This window comes from Lethenteron reissneri, chromosome 16, assembly GCF_015708825.2.
Source record: "Lethenteron reissneri isolate LAM-NWPU_2019-01 chromosome 16, ASM1570882v1, whole genome shotgun sequence".
Lineage (NCBI taxonomy): Eukaryota > Metazoa > Chordata > Hyperoartia > Petromyzontiformes > Petromyzontidae > Lethenteron > Lethenteron reissneri.
Genome location: NC_083794.1, coordinates 2017452 through 2037857, shown reverse-complemented (window position 1 = coordinate 2037857; position 20406 = coordinate 2017452). Strand labels below are relative to the sequence as shown.

General features: G+C 48.4%; 1 protein-coding gene across 1 annotated transcript in view; it reads left to right on the top strand.

Annotated features, from left to right (window-relative positions):
* The window catches only part of LOC133342860 (neuromedin-U receptor 2-like), a 49326-nt gene that overhangs the window by 7834 nt on the left and 21086 nt on the right, over window positions 1-20406 (top strand). Inside the window, exon 2 of the mRNA XM_061552201.1 lies at window positions 19594-19717. Within this exon, the coding sequence (XP_061408185.1) occupies window positions 19594-19717 (124 nt within the window). The remainder of the gene's footprint in view (window positions 1-19593; window positions 19718-20406) is intronic.

Here is a 20406-nt window from a genome sequence, read left to right as displayed (position 1 = left end):
TCATTGGCTACCACATTCTGATGAGCTCCCCCCTCAACTCACTTTTAAGGGATTACATCTTGAATCATTGCCTCACTTGATGCAGCTAATCTGGCTGTGACGGTCCCACCTGATGACGGAGACTTGTGTTGCCTCCGAAACGTCGTGATCTTTTTTTATTTTATTTTTATTAATTTTTATGTTTTACCTACGTGACTTTACCGAAAAAAACCTAAGAATATGAATCCTTGCAGTCACGAAAGCTTCAAATCTAGAATTAATGCCCTCTACGGGGAGGAATTCCACCTATCTGTTAGAGTTTTTAACAGACAACGAGACAAGAAGTCACAGCTTCTCGAGACGCTGGCCTTCCTCAAGAGATGCCGAGATAACAAGGTAATACCCATCGCTTTCACACTCACATCCGCTGCTGTGTCCTCACCGAACTCTAAACAGATCTCATTTAAAGCTAGCCTATCACTAATCTCGGAGAGAATAAGGTTACTCCGATCTGAACTCGATAATTTAGACAAGACTCTCTTACAAACACATTTAATGTTAACACAAAAAATGTCACCTTCTGACTGGAACCACGTTGATAACATGACTTCTGCTTCTGCTGACTCAATGTCAGCCAAATGCAAAGCTAACCTGATTTCTAAATTCAACCTCCTATCTAAGAAGAAACCAGAGCCACACATCGCAAAGCTGGATGTTAACAAGACCGTGATTAATCAGAGTAACATCCCAATTTCTGACAATCTAAAAACGGTACTGGCCAAAGGACTAAATTTCGCCGTCACCCCTAAATACATACCAGTAGAAAATATGATTTCTCAGATTGATGTAGCCCTCAGAGGCATAGGACACATCCATGCGGATGTAGCAAGAGCTGAAATAGCTACTATTCTTAAGAATGCTAAGAAACCCACTCGTAACATCAGCAAAAACGAACGCTCTGAACTCGCGGACCTAAAAAAGAGAGATGATAGTCATCCTCTCGGCAGACAAGGGCAATGCCACGGTCATCATGGATAAAGATTAATACAACAACAAAATCCTGGACCTTCTTAATGATGGGAGTTACTCCAAAATTAAAAACGATCCTACTAAAAGCCTAACGACGAAAACCAACAGTATCATCACGAGTTCGACTTCCCTAATCGAACCAAGCAAACGTCCCTCTCTAAAACCATCGGCGGCTAGACCTCCCAGACTCTATGGTCTTCCCAAAATCCATAAGGAAGGCACCCCGCTACGACCCATCGTGTCGACGATAAACTCTCCTACGTACAAACTAGCCCGTTTTCTATCAGATACTCTGCTCCCCTTCACAGGCAAGACCTCTTCGGCAGTACTCAACTCAACCCAATTAGTCTCTATGGTTAAGGACATGGTACTATCTCCTGATGACATCCTCATCAGCTTTGATGTAGTATATTTGTTTACCAAAGTCCCAGTACCGGACACCCTAACAATAATTGAGGACTTAGTCCAACATGGATTGAATTCTGATGTAACTGCGCTGGTTAGGCATTGCCTCACCAACACCTATTTTACCTGGAATGGCACCTTCTACAAACAGAATGAGGGTACCCCTATGGGCTCCCCCTTGTCACCAGTTATAGCCAACATGTTCATGGAAAAGTTTGAATCAGACGCCATCCAGACATCCACCCTGCGTCCTTCCTTGTGGAAGAGGTATGTGGACGACACTTTCGTCATCTGGCCACATGGCCTCCCAGCACTGAACCACTTCTTGGACCACATCAATTCTAGACACCCATCCATCAGATTCACCATGGAAGTGGAGAAAGACGGTAAACTACCATTCTTGGATATTCTGTTTGAGAGGAGGCCTGACGGATCCTTGGGACATTCTGTCTCCAGGAAAGCCACCCACACAGATTCCTACTTGAAACCGGATTCCCACCACCACCCATCTCAAAAGAATTCTCTCATCAAAACGCTATACCACAGAGCCCATGGCATTTCTGACCAACACCACCTGACCGGTGAATTAAGACATGTACATCGGGCCCTCAGGATGAACGGATACTCTGACCGTACTATCCGCCAAGCTGTCTCTCCCACCACACAGAAACAGCCACATGAAACTCCGACCAAAACTATCACGTTACCATACATAGCAGGCGTGACCAAAAAGATCTCTAAAATTCTAAACAAACATAAGATCCAAGTCCGATTCAGTACAGTGCATAAAATCCGTGATCTGATTCCATCTGTGAAGGATGTCGTTCCTGACTTACAGTATCCTGGAGTCTACAAATTGAGTTGCATTTGTGGTGATTGCTACATTGGAGAAACGAAACGTCATGTTGCTGATCGTGTCCGCGAGCACAAGTCAGATCTGAAACACGGCAGAACTGATTCTTCGGCCGTTGCCGATCATTGCTACAACTCGGTGGGCTCTCATGAAATTGTCTTTTCCGAGACCAAGGTTCTCTGCAAACCTCCTGGCTACCATCAAAGGTTTGTACACGAAGCCATACAAATATACAAACACAGACATAATTTCAACTGTGATGATGGGTACAAACTTAGTAATCATTGGAAAGATGTTATTAACCACGCAAAAAAGACTTAATTCACTTTTTTGGACCATCTTATCTGACAGGCACTAGTTTACTTTACTTTACCGAGTGTTAACATCCCCAGTGTTTAACAGTAATCCCTTCATTGTTCAGCCAGCATTGGTATAAACATGCGCATTTTCTTTTCTTTTCTATCATGTGTATCAGGCCTCCCCCTCCCCCCTCTCTGTCCAATGCGTTGGCGTGTGCAGCAGTTTGTCGCTTGCGCACAATTGCTTCCATGCCGTCGCCCACCCTTTTGGCCTCGCCCCCCTCCCTCCCGATACGTTCCATTCATTGGCTACCACATTCTGATGAGCTCCCCCCTCTCCTCCCCCCTCAACTCGCTTTTAAGGGATTACATCTTGAATCATTGCCTCACTTGATGCAGCTAATCTGGCTGTGACGGTCCCACCTGATGACGGAGACTTGTGTTGCCTCCGAAACGTCGTGATCTTTATTTTATTTTATTTTTATTAATTTTGATGTTTTACCTACGTGACTTTACCGAAAAAAAAAACCTAAGAATACTGTAAAATACAGCAAGTACAGTATTGTACAGTACAGTAGTACAGTACTGTATGTGCTAAAAAGCACACCAAAAAGCAAAAAGTCACTGAAAGTGTCTTCACAGTACTCACAGTACTTCTTTCTGTGTCTCTTCTTCTCTCCACGATCTTCCTACAGGAAGTCACGACCATGTGAAAGCCTGGAAATAGCATTAAAATGGCCGCGGCTCCCGTTCGTGAACCGAAGCGGAGTTCGTGAACCGGAGCATATTTTTATGAACTTTTCTGTTCGTGAACCGAGTTGTTCGTGAACAGAAGCGTTCGTGAACCGAGGTATCACTGTACATTGGCAACGTACAAAGTTGTGCTTCTGTACATGTACGCACTTGTATATATTCATCAACAATACACATTTGACTTTGGGTAATGATAGTGTCAGCCAGTGCCCGAAAGCACAGGGTCAAGCTGCCTACTCACTGGCACTGCATAGAGCAAGTCCCTTGTGTCTCGGTCTCACGCCGTCTCATCAAGGCCAAGGCCGTTGATGCCAGCCCACATTGGCAACAATTTCTTCCCTCCACTAGATCTCACGGCTGATAAGTATGTTTGCATGTGTAGTGTACTAATTCACAGCCTCAGGCGATAACCACACACTGGGACGGGGCAGCCAACATGCTGCCAGAACCACAGCTTGAAGAGGGTGAAGATCACAATGACGACAGCACGATGAGTTCGCCTCCAGATCGCAGCAGCCCCGATTGTGAGTCGGAGCTTGCCTTATATTCTGAACAGCATGTCCAGGCTCCGCCCTCAGCCCTGCACCCCTCTGGATCCCCCAGATGGCTCCTTCCCTTGCCCACAGGTGCAACTGGTAGAACAGGCTGTTACCCCTAATTATATTGCCTACCAATCTCCCAGCAGCACGCGCTACAGTGACTCATTCCATGTCATTATATCACCCCCCCCCCCTCCCCCATGAGAAAAAAACCCAGCCATCCCGGCTTACTTCCATACGTCGCGTAGTGGGATGGCGAACACTGCAATATCCACGCAACATTCACAATGTATGGCAACAATCCAGCCCCCAAAATAACAGCAACCCAATGATGAGTAGAAGCGGTCATCTGAACCGAACCGTCTTGGAATGGGTCCTTGTCGCTGGTTCCTCGTATGGACTCGGCATGGGTCCCCCAGGGACCCTGGAGGTGACTCGCAGCTGGCCCAATGAGCACGGTCCGCCCTGGGACAAAGATGGAGGAGAGAAATAAAAAGGTGGCGGTTGTACCGTCCACCCTGGTTTGCCTTTGGGCGGCACCGCCGGCGGTTCCATGAGCATCAAGCCCTGGGATCCTGCAGATGGATGAACAGAGTCTCGCAGAGGCACAACCTACGTAAACGTATGTCCATCTTCATCGGACACATCACACACCCGGCCATCATATGGAGATGAATTTCCCTCTTGAGGTGGAAAATATGGTTTCAGTCGTGATGGATGCACATACCAATGCCTGCGACCAACCTGGATCCATACACACCGAGGCCTCCTAACCTCAATAACCTCCACCTGGGCCCTGCCATGGCCTATGCAATTTAGGAGATGTGCCCACGGGCACCTGGGGGCAATGCAGCCATGCCCTCTTCCCAGGTGTCCACAATTTCCGATTCCTTAAGCCAAGCCAATTTTTCATTTGCAGCCTGCCATTGGCCGAATTACTCCCGGACGCCTCCCATGCTTCTGTCAACCATTTTAGGGTGAGACTCATCAGTCCTGGCACAGCGACTCTTTTGCTTGGCTCAATGTTTAACTGGGCTTCCATGGGGGGGGGGGGGTCACATTTTCTCCGGTACATAAAATAAATGGGGAGAATCCGTTAGAGGCATGAGGGGCAATCCTATAGGCCTCAAGAATTCCCAGAATGTGTAGGTCCCAATCGGACTGTGCCTCGTTGACCTGTTGCCACAACATGGACGTCAGTGTCCTATGCAAATGTTCTACCATCCCATCAGTCTGGGGATGGTAGGGCGAGGTTCGTTATTTTCTTTGTACCCAACAAATCACATACCTCTTGCAATAATTTTGAAGAAAAATTTCGGCCCTGGTCCATAAGGAGACGTTCCGGAGCCCCCTTATCTAATACATAACCATGCAGGAACGCGTCCATAATGGACGCCGCCGACTGATCCGGTAGGGGCCATGGAACCGGCCACCCCTACCAGCAAGAATTTATTTCCCCTCAGAGTGGTAGGAAATGGCCCCAGGATGTCGAGGGCAACAAGCTCGTTTACACAGGACACACCAATGGACTGCAGCAGTGGTCAGGTCAGTCTCGGCGGGTGCTTTCGGCGGGCACATTCTACACAACCCTTGAGCATGTTGTGAACGTCCTCTGCCATCCCTGGCCAAAAGAAGTCCCGCTTCAATGTAGCCAACATTTTCTGCACCCCTAGGTGCATTAATCACACATGGGCATCTCTCGCTACTCTACTCCTCAGACCAGTTGGCACCAGGATACAGTACCGCTGTACCTCTGTATCCCAGCACATAAGTGACCCATGTCGGAGGACCATGGGGGATCAACCCATCCTATCACTTGGTGCATCAACATGGCACCGTAACTTTAGTAAGGAGGCGTCCTCCGCATGGAGGCACCCCTGTTCCTCGTACGCAAGGCCAAAGATATTATCACGCGCCACCCCCTGTTAGGGTGGCGGAGCATCCATCCATGTGACTATGGTGCCCGGTTCCCTGCATCCACCTGTTTACAACCACCGGCACCCATCAAACATGCATACTGGCTCTTTGGTGAGTCCACGTTGCAGTGGCGTTCCCCTTTCCCATAGGCGACTTCGAATGAATAATCTTGCAAGATTTCCAACCATTGCGAGAGTTGCGCAGACAGCTTGTCAACACGTAGCGTGTATTGCAAATCCCCATGATCTGTACGCACCATAAACTGCCTACTCTAGAGATACGGGCGGTACTTTTCTACAAATTACACGATAGCCAACAACTCGCGGCACGTAAAACAATAGCGCTGCTGTGCGTTATTGTAAGCGACCACACTCACCATCCCGTTCTCCACCTGCGACAACATGGCACCGATCCCAGTATCACTGGCGTCTGTATCCAACATAAACGGCAAGGAGAAATTGGGGTATCGAAGGGGGGGTGCGTTCACGAGGCTGTTGCGCAGTGCAACAAATGCAGCCCCCTCCTTAATACCCCACCGAAACCTCTGGCCCTTTGCCGTGAGAGTGTGGAGCGGCTTCGCGATTGTCGTAAACCTGGGCATGAAGCGGCGGTAATATGAAACTGAGCCCCACAAAACTGCAGACCTCACTCACCAACGTGGAGGGTTGGCCACTTACGCATGCACACAGTGTTGTTAGGGTCTGTGGTGATCCCGGACTTGCTAACAATGTGCCCCAGGTATTGAACCGATTTTTGCAAGAGGTAGCATTTCTGCGACTTGAATTTCAAATTAGCCGCCCACATTCTAACAAATACCGCATGCAACCACTGCAGATGCTCCTGGAACGTGCGACCAAAGACAATCACGTCATCCAAATAGATCAGACATGACTCCCATAGGAGCCTCGACAGTACCAACTCCATAAGTCGCTGGAACGTGGCCGGAGCTAAGTCAAGCGCCATCAGAAGCACGTTAAATTGAAACAGCCCTTTCAGTGTCCGGAAGGTGGTTTTGGGTTTTGAGCTTTCATCCAGGGACAACTTCCGAAACCCTGACAATAGATCCAGGGTGGAGAAAAACTGCGCCCCCGACAGGGCATCCAACGAATCGTCCATCCGTGGGAGCGGATACGTGTCCCCCACAGAGACTTTGTTTAACTTCCCAAAAGTCCACACAGAATCGCAAAAACTCCCGTCCTTCTTTTTAACCAGGACAATGGGAGCACCCCACGGACTGGTTGACGGGAGATTATATCAGCGGCCAACATCTCGTCGACCGCCTGACGAACGTAGTCCTTTTCCTTCGGACTAAACCAAAATTAGTTCTGATGAATGGGAGCGGTGCCACCAAAATGAATATGGTGACGCATAAGGGATGTGCGGCCCACATCGAATTTACCCTTACGAAATACATCGGAGAATTCCAGAAGCAATGCCCACAACTCGCCCCTCTAGTTCCATGACAAATCCGGATTACCAACGCACAATGGATCCATTCAAGAGTCATCCAACACCGCTTCCCGTTCAACCGCGGCCATGACCCGAGTGGTCACATCATCCGTTTCCTCACAACATGCAGCCGGCGCATGGGCCAACACCATACCAGCCTGTATGACCACGGTATCTAGCCCAGCATTAAATACTTGCAGGAAGGGCTCCTGATCCCACCTCACTATCGTCTAAGCCCTATCAAAGTAAGCACATGAACTGCTCTATTCAAAGGGGTTAAAAGAGCCCGACCCCCAGTGATTTTCTGGTCGAGCCGCTTCCGCAGCCTCAAGAGTACGAGCATCTGCGCAACCTGGGGAATCCTAACAGTTTCACGTACCAGGGCCCAAACTACAACATTAGCCATACACCACCCAGTAGGTGACTCCAAAAACTTCAACTGATGCCCCAATGGTAACTCCACACAACCCTGGTCAATTAATATCCGGAGGGGCATCCTCTTAAAAAAAATATATCCCAAACAACGTACTGCCAATGAACTTGAAACCATTACCAGGCCCGTCCTTTCATTATCGCCAATCTGTATTGATGCCTTAATTTGGCCCACAATGCCTAAACTCCCACCATTAGCGGCAACGGATAATCTACAGGACTAAGGCAACCCACCGTCGATGGCAGAATCCTAAAAATAAAATTGGAAACCACAGTGGACAATGTCCCCGTATCTATGAGCATCCGCACCTCAACACTCTGCACAAATCCACATACCATGGATGATCCCGCTGCCATGACACGGTGTGCCAGTGCGGACCATTGCCCGTACCCCCACGGCCAACCATCACGCACCGAAGCACCACCTTCATACCCCGTATCCCTATGAGGAGCGATGGCGTGTGCACCCGACACTGACTGCAATGGAGATGCATGAGGTGGCTGTGTTGGCCGGGTGTGTGACGTATCACGACCTGCCTTTGGACCCAGAGGAGGCCGGCAGGAGGGAGGATGGCGAAGCAGGGAAAAACTGCCCCAAATCAGCATGGAGATGTGGCCCCGGCAGGCCACATCTGAAGCAGGTAACGGGGCCCCGCCATGGCGGAGGCAAGGTCCCCCCCCCCCCCCCCACCCACTGGTCCCGTCATCATTCTGCTCTGACTCTCCCCCGCGAGCTCCAACCACCCGACGCACAGACCCAGGGAGATTTTCGGTGCTCCTGGTTGCCTTCTTCTCCCGGAAATCCAGCTCCGGCCGCTTCCTGAATTGAAGTCAGGTCCCCCTCCTCTTTGGCCGGCAAAAAAAAAGTTCATTTCCTGAGCCAACGTTAACAGTTTCTCTAACACCAGAGAATCCAGTCCTACCTGCTCCATCCTTGGGGACGGATCCTGGGCCAGCAACAGCAGTGCGCTGCGGAAGGCGAAGAGTGTCTCTGTCTCCCCCCAACTCTGGATGACAAAATTCCGCCGTGCGTTGGATGGCGGATAAAAAATTGCCGCCAACTGGTCGTACACCTGATGCAACGTCATTCTGTCCACCTGGGGGATGGAAAAAAACATCGCCAAGGCTGCATCATCCAGCACGGTGGGAAGAATATGTAGTGCCTCCACATCGGACCACCCCACGAGCTCACAAGTGGTGGAGAACTGCCGCTGGAAGGCCGCCCAATCACCCCCTGCAGCCTAAAATTATTTGAGAAACAGCAGCCACTGAGCGAGGCAAGGGGCCCTCAGATGAGCTGTCGGTGGCAGTTAAATTCGGCGCGACCTGATTCCTGCCCTCGGTCGGCAGTGACGGCGGAGTCGCCCGCTCGCCGCCTCCGAGCCGCAACCCCTTCCTTCGGCTCTTCCCTACCCAACTGCCCCACCAACATCGACACTGTGGAGAGCAGCCCCATGATTTGCGTGCTGAGTGTCCACAGCCCTTCTTCAGCCGGCGGCGGCGCGGAACTGTCATCCTTTGCCCGCTGCCCCACTGGGATCGCCACTCCGGGGCCCCCCACAGGAGTTCTGGCTGCCGGCCTTGCCTGGGAATCCTCTGTACCCAAGGATATGCAGGTGAGACCTGTCCTCTTCGCGGGTTTCAGCATCGACTATTTCCCCCTCAAGGATTCGAAAGGAAAAATAAAATTCCCAACAACCCTACAATTTAAAACAAATAATTTTTCTTTACACTCCTGACACCAAATGTAGTGTACTAATTCACAGACACTAGTAGGAGGTACTCTCTCTCTTTTATTCCGGCCTTCACAGGGGATAACCAAACACCGAGTCGGGACACCCAACATGCTGCCAGACCCACAGCTTGAAGAGGGTGAAGATCATAATATGACGGCATGACAAGTTCCACTCCAGATCGCAGCAGCTCCAACTGTGAGTCGGAGCTCACCTTATATCCTGAACAGCGTGGCCAGGCTCCGCCCTCGGCTCTGCACCCCTCTGGATCCCCCAGATAGCTCCGCGCCTTGCCCACAGGTGCAACTGGTAGAACGGGCTGTTACCCCTAATTCTTTCGTCTACCAATCTCCCAGCGGCATGCGCTCCAGTGACTCATTCTACGTCACTACATCTGTATATATATTACTGCATCTGTATACAGATTTATGTGTGTAATATTGGAAGCCCCCATAACTGAAATTTGCCAGATAATTTCAAAACATATGGCTGTATAAACACTCATATGATGCGTAGTTCACGTCGTTGATTTAATAAGGGGAGTACTTGCTCGCTTCTGATGTATGTATGTATGTTGAACTTCTTTCGCACCGTATGTAGAAAACTGTACTAAACGGAGGTGCTGAGGAAGGACAAACTAAACACAATAAAAAGCAGTTATAAAAAAATGAGTTTTTAATCTAGATTTAAAAGTGCATAGCTTCAGAGCGATCCAGACGGTCCCAGAAGGGCATCTGAAAGGCAAGATGCGGTGACCATCTTTGTTCGCGAGTTATAAAAAAGCCACTGCGAGGATGACCGGAGTTCGTGTCATGATGGTTTAGCACGAGTCTTTAAGTTACTTCCATAAGGGGTTGCGATGGTATCAATGCAAACCAAATGTCACCTACCCGACCAATAAAATTGTGTTCATACACCTCAATTTTCCTCATCTGCACATATAAATAACTGATGTGACGTGCTCGCGATTTTTATTAAAGCCTGCTGTGAATGTTTGTGGCAGACTCGATTTGACATTTTTGGCCGTTTTCTTCCTAACAGCACTGAGGTTGCCATAGAGCAGACCCCCTGCGGGGATGAGCAGAGTTTGCGTTTTGGTTTGTTCTCCTTGACGAAATCAGAAAATCATTGTGGTCTGGGACGGACATGGCTGTTGAGGATAAACCCTATCGCTTCCCTCTGCGTGTTGGAGGAAATACGATGAATCCTATTTATCAACTCGTCGATGGGTATGAATGCAGCATGACGCCGAGCACGATTCCCCACTTGAAGCACTGAAAGATGTACCCTATGTGTCAGAGTACCTTTTTGTATCCTTGCCTCCTTGTGTTTAACACATCTCCACGTGTGTTGCTAAACAACAGGGGCTCAGCCACTGTGGGTGTCGCGGTTGTCTGGTCACCCCCCAACCATCTTTACACGATGGTTACAGAGACACTCACAACATATTGGACAAAAACTCATGGTATTTGTGATTCCGCGTTTTTTCTCCCTTCAACAAGGTGACATTATAAGTCGCGATTTACGCTGATGACTGAACCTCTAAATACGCAGGAGCGCACGATCAATTGGCTCAGGAATGAGTCAGTAACCAGTAGTTGTGTGAATTCAATGCAATTATAGTACAGCAATTCAATTTCGTGAAACGTGTGTGTGTAAATAAGTTTCGTCAGTCCTATATATATAGTGTGGCAACAGTGTTATTGCGTAAGATGGCAAAATATTTAGGAGTTAAATGCCAATGTCGAAGTTTGCTAGTCACGAGAGGGCTTCAAGGAGAGAGTTGGTGTCGTGTTGCTTTTCTTCCATTGAAGGAGCGCAGACCACAGTGGGTTTACGATATCGTCCATAGCTTGGGTTGCCTGGCCACAGTCGCATAACTGTGGCTTTCATTTTACCTTCATGAAGGAGACGCGAGCAGCATTGGTCTTGCGGCGATGTTCTGCTGCGGTCGATGGTTCCACCAGCGTCTTCGAGGAGGAACGTCAAAGCCGGTAACGGGAATTGATGACCGCAAGTAACGGGCCACTGTGCATCAGTAGCCAAATCAATAACCAGTGGGAGCCATTCACCTGTCGAGCATGCCACAACATCCCGAGTGTGTCTGTGCCTCCATTAAAACTGCCTGAGCCTATTTGTGTAGGCACAGCGTGAGTGCAGCTGTTTGATTTCCACAGCGTCTGACAACGTTTGCACAACATCACCTGCTGTTAAGTAGGCGTTTCAGATCCTGTTCTTAATATCCAACAATACGTGACTGCATATTGAGGTGAAGGTCAAAGGTATATAAAATGTAGAATTGCTCCCACAATTATTAATTGGGAAACGAAACCTATCACGTGTGGAGTCTATGTGCTGTGGTAGATTGTGTTATGTTCTACATTGTTTAAGAACCCATATTTAATTCCTTTATATAGTATCTATACTCAGGCCTCTGCATTGCTTATTATGCATAAACTTCCTTGTGCCTTGGGACATCGTCAGGTTTCTCTTTTGATGTTCCCTAAGGTGATCACATATTTTACATTTCACTCTTTCCAGTTCCAAGGCGACTGCAAGTGGCAGGGTGGGCGTCCCATTGATGCTGAGCAAGCGGCTCAATATTAATTCTAAATATAGAGGCATAGCGCCGTTGTTTTAAAGACACTGTACTCATCGCAGAGAACCGTAGCGACACGACCGCACTCTATGATAGCTGGCACCAAACTGTGCCACACGCCCTCCCGCAAGGCCTTGTCAGAAACTTGGTACCGAAATGTTTTTTACTTAATTTTTTCTTCCGGTTCCGTTCCGATGACGTAGATTCACTCGGTGTCGAATCGAGGTGGGTAAAGCATAAATTCGTCAATTGATATAAATGTCTAAGCTCACGACACATGCATCAAATCTCAAATGTATGAATCAATGTTTTTCGATTCGTATAAATGTGATGTCATCGGTTCAAGTCACTCCTGCAGCCACACTTCTATAGCCACTCAAAAATATATATTCCAGAATCGGATCACACCCCTAAATCATAACATTCTTTGAATCATCGTGGGCAGGTAAATCATTGGATCCCAATTTTTGCAGATGCTCAATCTGTAATTTTACAGGTCAGGTCTCCCATTAAAAATAGGTTTTCTTCTAAATGGACTCTGACAAGGTCATAACGAACTAGCAGACACACCTGGTATGCAAGCGTATTGCAAATTCCTGTTTGGTTGGAGGACAACCGATGTGAATATGAAACTCGTGCGGTCAAACCCCCATGACTGCATTACGCTTGTGCGTGAGTCATTGCCGAATGTCCTTTAGGATTGCAGGCTAAGCCAATTCCAACTTTCTCTTGCTGAATGCACGGAGCGTGCCGCGAGAGCTACGGGAGACAGGGGTTGGGATTGTACGTCCAGGGTGTAATGTGATGTCTCATAGTAGTTGGTTGTGTTTGGGACGTGGATGCCCCATCCCTCCTTCCGAATTTTCCATCACGGATCTCTCAATTACAGGTTCTCCAATCAGCACGGTTGGCTACGTACGGTGCGAAAGAAGTTCAACATACTGGTAGCAAAAAACGATCGGCTTTAGTAATGACAACTCCCTACCACCAGGGCCAGATTCAGGCATGGGCTTTAGGGGCTGCAGCCCAGGGGCTTCCGCCAGCTGGAGGTCCTCCAGAGATTCAGTGAAACGTTATTTCATTTGTGAATGCTGAATTGTATTTGTTGTTAGCCTTGTAAAAATGTTTTATTATACTTTGTTTTCCTTTGAAAATATTACTGGGGGCCTCACAGTACCTGTAGCCCAGGGGCCTACAAAATCTTAATCCGGCCCTGCCTACCACCCGTCCCATAATCTTTTTATCACAAAGGTTATAATGATGATGGTGATGCTGATGACGATTTTGTATTTAACAATTTATTTTTACATTCATTATTCCACTTGTTTTACCCCGGGAAATCTCACTGAGTCTCGTGACTCTTTTTCAGGAGAGTCCTGCCAAGTGTTTTAATCGAGGGGCGATGGTCGCCATGGATATTCCTATTAAGTAATTGGCCGTGTCATTTTTCTAATCTTTGCAAATTTGGACCATGACACCGGCACATAATGGTCACTCTCGCGAATGACGTCACGGGATCTTTAACGTCCACTGTGAAGCAGACAGTGCACATATGTGTACGGTTAATATACCTACAATATTACATTATGATGACTGATGGTAATTTATTCATTCGAATATTGTAACTGATTACGTTGATTATGATGATGATAACAATGATGATCATGATGATGCAAGCGACATCCTCATTGTAATTGCAAAGACCCAAAATTTTGACAATGAATCAACCACCACTGGAGAGCGAGTGTGTGTGTGTGCATGTGGGGAGTGGTGGTGTAATGGTGAGCGCGTTACGAATCAGGCGACTCGGGTTCGATTACCGCTCATGGCCAACACCAGTGACTATTATCTGAACCGGTCTTGGGCCTCACCTAAGTCAACTCAACCTCAGCTGAGTATCTGGTGTGGTGTGTAAACATTGCCATTAGGGAGATAAAGGCGGCCGGACCCGTTGCTGGCCAGCCACCCTCTCGTGTGCCGTGCATGCCTTCATAAGTGCTCGCTAACGGCACTTACCCCAAAAGTCCGTTAAGGCTGTAAGAGGGATCTTTGTCTTTGGTGGGTGAATAGTTTAGTATTCACGCACTATACATGGGGTGCAATCATAACAATTGCCCATAAACTCGATTCGTTTCTGATGAAATTACGAGAGTCCTTCATCCTCTGTAAATTGAGTGGCAAAAACGCATGACGTAATTTTCAGAACAAGGAAATTGTTTTCCACATCATCAAGCAAATTCCAAATCACCTGCATGCAGACGACACGCGTTTCCCTTTAAAGGGGATATGCCTCCTCGTGTGTATCGACACTGCTGCCAATGTAGCTCAGGCGACTGGTTTGAAAAGTATCCCTGAAAAATAAAGTGTTGAATTATAACGACGATGACGATGATGACGACAATGTGCGTCGATTTGTATAGCTACATGATGATTCCTGCATTGCAGATTCACATACCGCCTATTAAAATCGTACCGGAACCTGCCCTAGCCCTTTGCTCTTCCTTTATGAAGTAAGCGCCTCGGGGCGGTGAGTCAACATATCAGCACTGGGATGATTGCGATGGTAAATTTGTACATCACGATGCAGGGCCTGTGCCGATTGTGAGTAGCAACACACATTCATTTGTGCCCAGGTCGCTTATGAAAAATAAACTAATACCTCAGTGGACTTTGCCTGATCGGATAGGGATTGGTTAGTTGTATTTGTATGTTTTTGGGAGATTTGTTTGCATTACTTGTACTTTGCACTCCTATCGCGGTTTAGTACTGTTTGTTGTTGTGACGTTCTTATCCGCACCTACTGGAACATCTATGAAAATAGCTTCATCGCCCACCGGATTCCTCCACGATAAATAAATAAATATCCTAATTCTGATATACAGGGATGGGCAAAAGTGTCCGCTTCATCTCCGTTTCTACAATAAGGGGCCGTCCATAAATGACGTCACGCGATTTTGGACCATTTTTGACCCCCCCTCCCCTCGTCACACGGCATCACAAAAAGTCTATTTAATTAAGTAGAACGTGTTGTCTATCTATATATAAAATCGCGAATCTGTCTGTCTGTGTGTGTGTGTGTTGCCGGACCATACACACTTTAATTGGACGCCGGTTGCCCCTGGCAACGGCTAGCGACGCCTTCGTCGCTTTCATTGGACGGCGGTTGCCCCTGGCAACGGCTAGCGACGCCTTCGCCGCAGGCTGCAGTTTCATTGGACGGCGGTTGCCCCTGCCAACGGGTAGCCACGCCTTCGCCGCTTTCATTGGACGGCGGTTGCCCCTGCCAACGGGTAGCGACGCCTTCGCCAAGGGCTCGACGCCATTTTTTATTCCCGTTAAAAATAGGCGCACGCAATAACACGCGACTCTGAAGTTAATTCATCACAGTTTCACCTCCTCTTCAACTCCCCTCCCACCACAATGTGTTCAATGACTATTATAGGCTCAGTAGGAAATTAAATAATAGCGATTAGACAGTATTTTTGTAGCGCGGGGGGGGGGGGGAACGCCACCCGTACCCTGCCTCTGCCGGGTGGGCAATTTTGGCGAGGCCGGAGGCTCTGCACGCTACTAGGCCTCGACACCCACCACGCGACTCTGAGGTAAATTCATCAAAGTTTCACCTACTCTTCACTACACCCCCACCACAATGTGTGCAATTAATATTACTTTTAAACCCAACGCGCCAACAATCGATTCTTTAAATGTTGACTGTACAAATAGTCATTAAGCTGGGTGACCGTACTGCCAGTCTATAATGTTGACTGTAGCCTGCTTATTAAATTGGGTGACTGTACTGCCAGTCTATAATGTTCACTGTAGCCTGCTTATTAAGCTCGGTGAGCGTACTGCCACTCTATCATGTCCACTCTAGCCTGCTTATGAAGCTGAGTGGGTGTACTGGCAGTATATAATGTAGACTGCAGCCTGGTTATTATAATCGATTCTTTCCATGTTCTTTGTACAAATAGCCATTAAGCTGCTTGAGCGTACTGGCCGTCTATAATGTACTCTGTAGCCTGCTTATTCAGCTGGGTGCGTGTACTGCCAGTCTATCATGTAGACTGTAGCCTGGTTATTCAGTAAAGTTTGTCCATTTGTAACACGTACGCTTTCGCAAACATTATTCATAAACAACGTTATTGGGTTTAGATCGCCTTCTTTATTAATGTGTTGTAAGCCTTATCCACCACCCGACACGCCCAATCTGCAAAAATATGTCACGTTCATAAAAGACTAAGACTTGACTGCTTTAGCCCACCGGTGTGTTCAAGCGTAAAACCACTACAATTACCATTTCTCATGAAAAAACAACTGTATAATTATGTTTAAACCCCACGCGCCAAAATTGGATTCTTTCAATGTTCATTCTACAAATAGTCATTAAGCTGGCTGAGCGTACTGGCAGTCTATAATGTAGACTGTAGCCTGCTTATTCAGCTCGGTGGGTGTACTGGCAGTCTATCATGTACACTGACTTCTCCAAGACAGAGGTTCTCTGCAAGCCATCTGGCTATCATGAGAGATTCGTTCATGAGGCGATCCACATATACAAACACAGAGACAATTTCAACCGAGAAGATGGATTCTGGCTTAGCAATCATTGGAAGGACGTAATAAACCATTTCGGATCTTAACTGATTGTGTTCACGTTTACGGTGACTTTCAGACCGCGTTCCACTCACTGGCATGGTGCAGTGTGCAGAGTAATGTATGGTGTCGTAATTGTATAGTAAACATATAGCAGTGTGATACACATTAGGGTGGGTAGAATAATACATAGTGTTATATTAAAATGGATAAGGCAGCAACTGCAGCAGCAGCAGCAAGTGCAGCAGCAGCAGTAACAGCAGCAGCAGCAACTGCAGCAGCAGCAGCAACTGCAGCAGCAGAAGAAACTGCAGCAGCAGCAACTGCAGCAGCAGCAGTAACTGCAGCTCCCTTTGATGCTGTTAATCCTGCATAATGCACATGCATATGCAGTACTAATCACATTCCTGCATTTCCCATAAATATGATAAATTCCTTTTGATATGCAAATTCCTTTGTCAATGCGCCCAGCTTATATATATGCTCCAAGCTCGTGTGCTGTTTCATTCAGACTCTGTCGCCTCGACGGACCTGGTTTTCACCTGAAGACGGCTGCTTGCGTTGTGGCCGAAACGTCGTGAGAATTGTTTTATTATGTTTTATTTTTATTATTTTATTACTTCCCTTCTACGTGACTTTACCGAAAGAACCAAGAAGATGAATCCCTGCAGTCACGAAAGCTTTAAATCGAAATTTGTAGCCTGCTTATTAAGTACAGTTTGTCAATTTGGAACACGTGGCCTTTCGCGACCATTTATCATAAACAACGTTATTCGCTTTAGATCGCCTTATTTATTAATGTGCGGTGAGGGAGGGAGAGCGGTGAGGGAGGGAGAGCGCTGAGGGAGGGAGAGCGGTGAGGGAGGGACAGCGGTGAGGGAGGGAGAGCGGTGAGGGAGGGAGAGCGGTGAGGGAGGGAGAGCGGTGAGGGAGGGAGAACGGTAAGGGAGGGAGAGCGGTGAGGGAGGAGAGCGGTGAGGGAGGGAGAGCGGGGAGGGAGGGAGAGCGGTGAGGGAGGGACAGCGGTGAGGGAGGGAGAGCGGTGAGGGAGGGAGAGCGGTGAGGGAGGGAGAGCCGTGAGGGAGGGAGAGCGGTGAGGGAGGGAGAGCAGTGAGGGAGGGAGAGCGGTGAGGGAGGGACTCAGCCTCAAAACGAGTAACTGCTGTGGCGTATGAACATCGCCACTGGGGAGACAAAGGCGGCCTAGCATCGTGGATCCAAGACCCGGGCGAAGCCGGGTAGTAAAGCTAGTACAGTATATGCCTACAAAATAAAATTGGGTGGAGGGGGGTAAAAAGGTTTTTGGAGGGGGGAGGTATGGACATTTTTTGGAAACCTTTTAGATCAACTATTTACCCCCCACTTTCTTTAACTTTTTGATTCAGGACTTGAGAAAGGCTCTTATAATTTTGTTGACGTACAAATGGACAAAGGGAACGCCGGGCTTTCACAATAGCTTAGTATTTGTGGATGTATATATTAAGAGAAGACAAGTTTTGAAATATATATTTTCCCCCGGGCAAAGCTGGGTACTTCCTGCTAGTATTTATTTAAAGTTGCGCATTTTGATGTGACGTCACATTTCTCAAACCCCCCCTCCCTCGTCACACATCATCACAAATGTCTGACCCCCCCCTCCCCCCTAGGTGCGTGACGTCATTTATGGACGGCCCCGAAATGATCAAGCTTGGCAGTGATCCTGCCATCACGTCATGGCCTATGCCGAACTTTCCCTCAAAATTTTGAATCAACACGCGTTCAGAGTATTCGGCTGCTAGAAAATGTCACGCGATAAGCCACTTCGTGGAGCTATCATTTGTGGTGGCCAGATCGCTTCTGAAAAAGAGCTGAATATAGCTCAGTAGGCTTTACCTGGTCAAATAAAAGCTATATATGTAGTACTGACAAACCACAATGACACACCCAAACGTTTCACGAAACTGAACTGCTGCACTACAATTATATTGAATCCACGCAGCTACTGGTTACTCACCCAGTACTGAGCCAATTGATGGTGCACGCCTGTGTATTTTGAGGTTCAGTCATCAGCGTAAATGTCACCTCGTTAGTTTAAATATAATGTGCTTCGTCGTATCATCATCATTATCATCAACAGCCATTGCCTATCCACTGCTGCAAGAAGGCTTCCGAACGGCCCGGTGACCGCTACCATGCAGTCTTTCGCGGTGGTCGTCAACTCCAAATCGCCAATTCTACCGTCACTCGATGGTTGTCGCCTCCCCCGATCTCCGTTTCCAAAGCGCGCGTCTCTCTCCTCTCTCTCTCCTCCCGATCTCCGATCTTCTTCGTGCGCTTTTCGGCATCCGCGGCGATTTCCTTTGCCAGTGCCCACGTGGCCGATCTACGGCCGCAGCAGGCGGCCCGCAGCGACGGAGACGTCCCCCGAGGCCGCCGCGTCCCCCCACTCCCGATCGCTGTCTCTTCGACGGTTCGGTCCCGAGCCGCCGCCCTCGATGACGGCTTCAGCTCGTGGAGGGGGGTCATTCCTTCTGCGGCTTCGAAGTCGGCGTCCCTTGAGTTTCAACTTTGCTCAGCAAGCGCGGTTTTGTCGTAACGTCACCTTTTTTTTGTCGCTCAATCGATTCCGGGGCTAAGGGGCCGTCCATAAATGACGTCACACACCTGGGGGGGGGGTGGGTCAGACATTTTTGATGTGTGACAATGGGGGGGGGGGGTGATAAATGTGATGTCACATCAAAATGCGCAAGTTTAAATATAGACAACACGTTCTACTTAATTAAACAACATCAGAGTGCAGCGCCTCATTAAATACGCAAAGCGATTTGAAGCATGTTTAATAATTTTTCGGGGGGGGGGGGGGGCAGAGCTTTGTGACGTCATATTTGAGGGGGGGTCTGACTTTTTGTGACGCCGTGTGACGAAGGGGGGGGGGGGGGTCAAAAATCGTCCAAAATCGCGTGACGTCATTTATAGACGGCCCCTAAGAAGATGTGCCGGGCGGGGGGGGGGGCCCTTGTCGCTGTGCGTGACGCAGCTCCGCGAGGAGAAGCTGTGCTACGGTGAGAGGCGACTGCAGCAGACGGACCAACCCGGCGGCTCCGGGGACAATCGCCTGAGCGTGCAGCGCCCACCACGGCGCACCGTCACCAAGATGCTCTGTGAGTCCCCATCGACGGCACGCCTCTCGACACCGGTTAGCGCGGTTGGCTGCGTACCGTGCAAAAGAAGTTCAACGTGCGTGTGTACGTCTGACGCAGACACACACACACGCGTATATCTATCATACACATACGTACCACACATGGTGCTCCGTCTAACCCTCACCACACACACACGCATCTCACACACGTACACGTATGGGGCCGTTCATAAATGACGTCACGCACGGGGGGGGGGGGTCAGATATTTGTGACGATGTATGACGACGGGGGGGGGGGGGGTGAGAAATGTGACGTCACATCAAAATGCGCAACTTTAAATCAATATAGACAACACGTTCTACTTACTTAAATAGACTCTTTAATAAATGTTTTCTCCTACAACATCAGAGTGCAGCGCCACATCAAATACGCACTGCAATGACAATAGTTTAAAGCGATTTTAAGCATTTTTTTGGGGGGGCGGGGGCAGAGCTTTCTGACGTCATATTTGAGGGGGGTCTGACTTTTTGTGACTCCGTGTGACTGGGGGGAGGGTAAAAAATCGTCCAAAATCGCGTGACGTCATTTATGGACGGCCCCTATCTCACACACACACACGTACCACACATACTGCCCCGTCTCACCCACACTCACCACACACACAAGTAGCTCTCACACACACACGGATACACGTGTCCTTCCCCGCA